The sequence below is a fragment of the Telopea speciosissima genome, chromosome 7, assembly GCF_018873765.1.
Source record: "Telopea speciosissima isolate NSW1024214 ecotype Mountain lineage chromosome 7, Tspe_v1, whole genome shotgun sequence".
NCBI lineage: Eukaryota > Viridiplantae > Streptophyta > Magnoliopsida > Proteales > Proteaceae > Telopea > Telopea speciosissima.
In genome coordinates this window covers 42,903,936-42,911,810 of record NC_057922.1, presented here as the reverse complement: position 1 = coordinate 42,911,810, position 7,875 = coordinate 42,903,936, and the positions used below count along the sequence as shown (strand labels likewise).

At 41.4% G+C, this 7,875-nt stretch overlaps 1 protein-coding gene across 2 annotated transcripts; it reads right to left on the bottom strand.

The window, feature by feature from the left end:
* Nucleotides 1-720: 720 nt before the first annotated feature.
* Nucleotides 721-1,544, bottom strand: LOC122666905 (dormancy-associated protein homolog 3-like). 2 transcript variants are annotated; one of them, XM_043863013.1, is made up of 3 exons: nucleotides 1,424-1,544; nucleotides 1,083-1,238; nucleotides 721-868 (listed from the first exon to the last, which is right to left on the bottom strand). In XM_043863013.1, exons 1-3 carry the CDS (start codon nucleotides 1,536-1,538, stop codon nucleotides 759-761), a joined length of 381 nt encoding a protein of 126 aa, XP_043718948.1. In that variant the 5' UTR covers nucleotides 1,539-1,544; the 3' UTR covers nucleotides 721-758. The 2 variants fall into 2 exon arrangements, with proteins under 2 accessions (XP_043718948.1, XP_043718949.1); XM_043863014.1 differs by having other exon boundaries at nucleotides 721-865.
* Nucleotides 1,545-7,875: the final 6,331 nt, after the last annotated feature.

Sequence of the window (7,875 nt, the reverse complement as noted above, 5' to 3'; positions counted from 1 at the left end):
TTGAGAATGATTGCTAAAATCAACCTAAACCCTAGAAACCCACCAAGGATCAGCCACTATTGATTTGGAGTGTGACTAGGCTGACGAACCTAGATTAGTTCCCTCCATGTGAAGGTGGTTGGTTTCGTGATGACATATGTATTTTTGCTTTAATAAAATTCACGTTCATGTACATTAAGAGTGTTTTACAAGGACATTTGTTACCACGAGACCTCCCTCCGTACATGGAATCTTCACACTCCACACGCTAGGAGGAACTGATCCAGAGTCCGGCCGACTCGGAACGTAGGTCCCAAGTGGTGCCAAGTCTCCCAGCCAAGCCAATTCTCTGTCCCTGATCATTAGAAAGCACAGATCAGATAGAGAAAGAAAGAAACTTTAACTTTCCTGACCATTACAAAGCTCTCAGAACACAGAAGAAACCAGCTCTTACATTATAAACAGATCACACACAAAAACACCCACACCCCCCAGTCGAAGTTTTTAAGCTTTACCACAACAGTAACCACAGACAAGCGACAACGACACTCCGCTAGGTTCTTCTCCTCGATCTATACATTTATTACAGACAGACACCATATCTGATCCACACACACACAGACACGCTTCCACATTAAACTAGTAGTACGTACTGCTTGAGAATTTCAGATATACTACAAAACAGAGTGAGTCGTTCGTAAATTGCAGAAAGAGTCCTTATCTTCTTCGTCGTCGTCGTCGTCGTCGTCGTCAAGTACAATCTCTCTCGTATTTTAGTTTTACACATCAAACGAAGAAGGAGGGCTCCTTCCTCCATCCTCCTTTACTGCTCTCTCGTACACATCTGACGTCGACCTCCTTCGGAACCGGTTCAGTCCCTTACCTCCTGCTCACCACCACCACCATTAGTAAACATCAAAATCTTTTCGATTTCACGAAAAACTAAAAATCACACTACATAAGGGCATGTTGGTCCTTCATTCTAAAGAGTTCTTGACTCATATCTCCAAAGTCCAAACGTAACATCATTCTTTTTTTTCTCTTTTGTAGAGTGTGGTCCATCCATGACCATGATCGATGTCCAACAAAACAACAGAGCTTACCGGAAAATGGAGATACCGGAGGAGTAGATCCAGCCGGAGAAACCGGCGGTGATCCATAATTTCCAGGAGGTTTCACTATCATGATGCTACGCGTAACCCTTGTCGTCTCCTCCGTCATATCATCAACGTATGATCTTCCGTTCCCTCCTTCGGCCTCTGCATATCGAAACAAAAAGACCCAAACAAATCAGAAATTAGGGATCATAATACAAATTTTGAATATGATCTACAAACAAAGGCACCAGATCTGAGTTGTTCAATCAGAACTAACGAACTCAACTAGTTTCTGAGACGGATCAATCATCAGATAATCTCAATCGTAATTTAGCATTGTTGCATACCTTTGACGGAATTTGATCGGAAACTGAAGGTGGAATGTTTGCGGAGCTTTCCAAGGCCATTTTCCGGCCGAGGACCGGCGAAAGTGTCGTCCCAGAGCTTGTCGAGGAGACCCATGATGATGGTTCACTGTTCACCACTTCACTTCACTGCTACTTCTGAGCATCTCAAGACCTTTCCAGCAAAAACAAAAAACTTCCCAAGAAATGGAGGATTGACGTCTGTAGGCCGCAGAGATTTTTAATAGGAGATTGGCGTTAAGTGTCGAACAAGTCTAAAGGGATAAGATATGTTTTAGACCGTTGATTGGGATTTAAGGTGGGCCAGTGGATGTAAGAAAAACAGAAAAAGACAGGTCGTGGCCAGGTCGTGGGATAAGAACGAATTGACACGTAGACCGGGATCCCGAGATCTTTGAGTAGAAGAGACATCGTGGCATTTAAGTAATAGACGATTAGGGAGGAAGTCACGTGATTAGTTCATTTCCTTATTTAGGTTTTGAGTTACCAAACTACCCTTTACTATATCAAAAATTCCAAAATTCTCCGATTCCACAGTACCCTTGCCGCTACGGTATTTTGCCTAATATTCTCGCGAAAATTTCTAATTTCACAACTAAAATATCTATAGACTGACCGACCCTCAAGGCCTCGATTTTTTTTTTTGGTTGAAAGAAGATTCATTGAAAACCAGAGTCAGTACAAGCAGTGGCCTCTTTCTCACAGAGATTTAGAAGCCACAGAGTGGAAACTGGCCAATCCATCGGTGACTCAACCGACAAGGCCGACCGGGCCAAGGAGTCTGCAACCACAATAGACGACCTTGGAATAAAGCAAAAAAGACAGTCAACAAAAGAGCTTTGAAGCTGAAGAATATCAAAGCCCACAGCATCAATTTCATAGTCGAAGCTTCTAGAATTCAGTTGTTGAATCAGGCTTAAGCAATCCGACTCCACCACAATATGAGATAAATGGAGTTTAGCCGCTTGAAGAAGACCCGTTCTAATAGCAAGCGCTTCAGCGTAAAGACTAGAATCACAGGAGGTACCTGAAGAAAATGCATGTATAAGAATCCCCCGATGATCCCTGATGATGACCCCTAAACCTCCTTTACCAGAATTTTTAACCCATGCTGCATCACAGTTGATTTTAAGGAAAGGCTCATTAGGGGAAGTCCAAGAATGGGAGGAAGGAAAATTACTCTCTTCAACTTCAATAGAGACTGAGGGAGGTTTGCAAACCACCGAAGAGAAATCTTTATGAGCTTTCTCAGCCATGGAAATTACTTGCTGTGGTGACCATTGCTTATTGTTGAAAATCAAATCGTTACGCGCCTTCCAAATGAACCAAAGTAAGAAAGAGGCCAGGGAGAATCGTTCTTGAGCCAGCTTTTTATCCCTGCTAAAAATAGGATTCCAGCACTGCAACCAATCGCTCATCTTATTGAAAGTAGGCATAGAGGTTAAGTGAGATAAGGATGAGCCAAACCAAACGGCTCTAGCAAAGGGACATGTAAGGAGCGTGTGACCAACTGTTTCCAAACTTTCCCCACATCTGAAGCAAGCCAGATTAATAGGAATTTTCCTGGCCATGAAACCTTCTCCAACCGCAATTCCATCTGCACAGCATCTCCACAAAAAAAGCTTGATTTTCGGCTGGGTTTTAGCATTCCATATTCTTTTCCACAATTGATCTGTCATGGACATATGATTCTTATTAGCAACTGATGAAGAGGAGGATTGGTTAGATATCTTAACCTCCTTCCTATTTTCCAGCATGTGATACATGGACTTGACCGAGAAAATGCCTGACTTCGCTCCACCCCAAACCATCTTATCTTCACTGGGAAACAAGCTCAAGCTAATTTTTAGGATCGCCCTCTTATCAGGTGGCAAAAAATAAGCATCTAGAAGATCCACCTTCCATGATCTGGTTGGAGCATGAATAAGATCCGAAACTCTCTCAACAGGGCAATCATCCGGTTTTTGGGAGATAACTTTGAAGTTCTTGGCCGAGGGTATCCAATTATCCTCCCATATTGAAATTTTATCACCCTTCCCCACCAACCATAACAGACCAATAGATAAAGCATCCCTACCTTCAAGGAGACTCCGCCAACCCCACGAAGGTTGATGCCCCAGTTTAGCATTTAAAAAATCTCCACTAGGAAAGTAAATATTCTTCATCATCACTGCCCAAAGAGAATCCGGTTTTGAAATCATGCGCCAAGCATTTTTAGCAAGTAAAGCTTGGTTGTGAAGATACGGATCTCTAAATCCCAAACCTCCAGATTGCTTTGAATTACACATTCTATTCCAAGAAACCCACTGTAGCTTATGTTTCTCAGAATTGTCATCCCAAAAAAATTTTGCAGAGGCCCTTTTAATCTCCTCCAGAGAAGATTTTGGAAGCTTAAAATTTGCACCTGCATAATTTGTCATTGGGAGGACTGCAGATTTCAATAAGACCTCTTTACCTGCTGCTGATAGGAGAGACTTCTTCCACCCTTGCAATTTGGAGATAGTTCTGTCCTTAATATCTTCAAAGAGCAATTTTTTGGAAATGCCGAAATCTGTGGGAAGACCAAGATATCTAGCCGGACCATCTCCGTAAGGAATCTTAAGCACTCTAGAGAACCATCTTCTAAATTTTGCATGAGTATTTTTGTTTAAGGTAATGCAGGACTTCTTAAGATTGATCTCTTGACCGGAAGCTTGACAGTAAAGATCCAGACATTTCTTCACTTCAATTACCTCTTTAATATGAGCTTTACCAAAGAGAAGACAATCGTCAGCAAAGAGAAGATGGGAGAAGACACTGCCTCGATTTCTAATTTTAATACCATGAATCTCTCCTTTTGAAATTGCCGCATTAAGGATGGAAGATAAAGCTTGAGCACAAATAATAAAAATAGCTGGAGATAGGGGATCTCCCTGTCTAATTCCCCTTGTAGGGATGATATCCCCACATTCCGATCCATTAATCAAAAGGGTATATGAAACCGACTAGATGCAAGACATCACAAGTTTTACCCACACTTCTGAGAAACCCAATTTAAGAAACATCCTCTCAATAAAATTCCAATTGACTCTATCATATGCTTTTCGCATATCCAGTTTAATAGCCATGAATTGGGATTGGCTTTTCTTTCTCCTTTTTTTAATAAAATGAAATAGTTCATGAGCTATGAGGATATTATCGGAAATATACCTGCCCGGAACAAAAGCCGATTGGGAGCTATCAATAATAGAGTCCAAGACCATCTTAAGTCTAGTAGCCAATAACTTGGAGATAATCTTCACTACCACCGAGCATAGACTAATAGGACGGAACTTATCTGCAGAGTCAGCATCTTTAGACTTTGGGATTAGGCAGATGAGGGTACGGTTATGCCAAGTTGAGAGAGATCCATTTTTAAAGAAATCAATAACAAATTGATAGATATCTACTCTAACATCCTCCCAAAATTTTTGAAAATTTTTTGGAGGAAACCCATCAAAGCCGGGAGATTTTAGAGGGGCAAGAGAAAAAAGAGCTGATTTTACCTCCTCCAAATCCGGTATTCTACACAGATTTGCATTAACATCTTCAGTGACCACTGGTTGAATTTCAGAAATCACCTCCTCAATTGCAGCCTCATTCGTACACCCTTCCTTATAAATCTCCTTGAAGTACTCCTGAAGAAGGAGATGAACATCCGCTTCAGATTTGGTCCATGAGCCATCAGCATATTTGAGTTTGAGAATTTTATTATTTTGGCGCCTTCTGAGTGTAACCACATGGAAAAACTTTGTATTTAAATCTCCCCCTTTTATCCAATCAATTTTAGATTTCTGTTTCCAAAAAAGCTCTTCTTTCAACAACTCTGCTTCCAATTGAGTGATAATCATTTCTTCTTTCTCTTGAAAATCTTCATCCTGCGATTGAGATTGCAATTTCTCCAACTCCTCCTTGAGCTGTTGGATTTTGACATGAATATTACCAAAGCTCCTCCGATTCCACTTCTTAAAGGAAACCTTTGTATTTTCTAGTTTCTTCGCCATTCTATTTGCAGGCGACTCTCCTGAAGAAATGGACCAGCCTTCCCTCGCCACATTGCCACAATCGGGATGGGAAAACCACATATCCTCAAATCTAAACGGCCGGATCCGTTTAGATGAGATTCCTTTGGTGTTCACACAAATTGGAGCATGATCTGATCCTACTGAAGCTTTAACCATCACTGAGAAATCTGGATTATCTTGCAGCCAAGCCGAATTCGCAAATCCTCTATCAAGCCGGATCCTAATATTCTCATTACCTTTTCTTCTATTATTTCAGGTAAAGAGAGGTCCATTATACCCAAGATCCAGAAGATTGCACCCATCTATGAAGGCTCTAAACACCTCACAATCTTTATTAGGAGAGATATTACCTCCTGATTTTTCTTTCCAAGACAGATATGCATTAAAGTCCCCTATTGCAATCCAGCTATCTTGCCGAGCTGAACCAAAAGCAGAAATAACATTCCACACCTCCCTTCTACGATGCTTTCTCGGCTCTCCATAAATTCCAGTTAGAAAGAAAGGGGAATAACCATTTAGGGATACTTTAGCATCAATAAAATTAAGGCTGGAATTTATAATTTCAATCTGAATATCTCCCCACCAGAATAAAGCCAAGCCTCCTGCAGAATTTATAGAATCAACATAGAAGTAGGAATGATCCAAGAACTGCCTTCTAATTTTCTCAACTTTTTTCCTGTTATTTCTGACTTCCATAAGAAACAGAATATCTAGCTTCTCAGTCTTGAGGAGATTTTTCAAAGAACGAATTGTCAGGGAGCTCCCTAGACCCTGACAATTCCAACTTATAATTTTCATGATGACCCGTGGGGCTGTACTCCCCCAGCCACCACGGGGCCAAACGATAAAAAATGCTGATCTTCAGACTTATCCTCCTTGATTGATTCTTCCATTTTATCTTCAGCTGGAATCTCCTCTTCCATCACCAAACGGGTTCTCTTCGGAGAAGGTGTAACCCTGCTTGTTCCTCCAGGCTCATTATAATGATGTTCATCCGTAATGCTTTGGAGGAAACCTGGTCTTTGTCGCATTGGACCTTGACCAGAAAATGAAGGCGGTTCATTAAGGTTCAATGGGCCGGTTTGACCAAGTTGCTGAGTTGGAAAACTTTGGTTACGTGTATTGGTTACGGTGGGTTACTGATTATTTAAGTTGTGGGATAGGGAGAAGTTTGAGAGGTAGGGTAGCGATTCATTATGGTTTGATTTAACTCAGGTTGTTGGAGGATTTGAAGAGGTGATAATTGGCCTGGATTAAATGTGGGTAAGGGAAGAGACGTGTTAGTGGAAGCTAGGAAATGTGGAAGGTCTAGGTTTTGCATGGGAAAGAGAGAAGAATTTAATGGGTTTTGGTTTAATGGGTATTGGGTTTGATGATTAGGAATGTTATGAGAGAAAGGTACTTGTGGCTGATTTAATGGGTTGGTAGTAAGTTGGACACGTGTACTGGTTCCCTGGAAGTCGAAAGGACCATTTGCTAGGAGAGCCGAGTCTGAACCACCATGTACGGCTGAGCTTGAGGATGTAGCATTCTGATTCGCCGGTACATATGGTGTTCTTGCCGGAGGGGCCTGAAGAAATTTCCATGGAGCTTTTTCACAATTGCGAGCATCTGGAACTACCCCTCTAATATCCGGATTGAAGTGACGTCTGCTAAATTCCTGACAAGGGACCTCTTCGCTGCATCCATGCTCATTCCTATGCTTCCATTCTTCTTCATATAACTTTGTACACCTTTGTTCTTCATGTCCAATTATTCCACAATAGAAACAAAAGAGCGGCAACCTCTCATACTTGATTTCGATGAAGTGCTGTGTTCCATTTCTTCTTTGAATTCTATATTGTTGCTTCAGAAGCTTGGATATATCGATCACAACTCTGATCCTGATGTAGTGGACAATATTATCACCCCTCCTCGATCGGATGATCATCGCTTTCAGAGGTGAACCAAATCTTGGGGCTATCTTGGATGCAAACTCCAACTGAAGAAACTCCTCTGGAACATCATGTAGTTGTATCCAGAAACCAGTGGATCTGAAATTCCATTCCTTCTTTTGATTCCATTTTTCCAGAATAATGAGATTATTAGAAACCGACCACGGACCTTCATTAAGAGCATTTTGTAAATCTAATCCATGCTGAAAATGAAAAAGATATGTGTCCTTATCAAATGGAGCCACCTTGACTGGAAATCTTGTATTCCAAGCCTTGACAAGTGCTTCGTCCACTGCTTGACGACGATATAGTTTCCCTGGTATTACATATCCAACCAACGTAAGGCTCCAGTTAACCTGAGACTCTTCCTCCAGGGTATCATCCACCAGGAAAATATCATCATCAACATTACCACTATCTGCTTCATGTACTGGGACTTCTTGGCTAAATTCTGGTG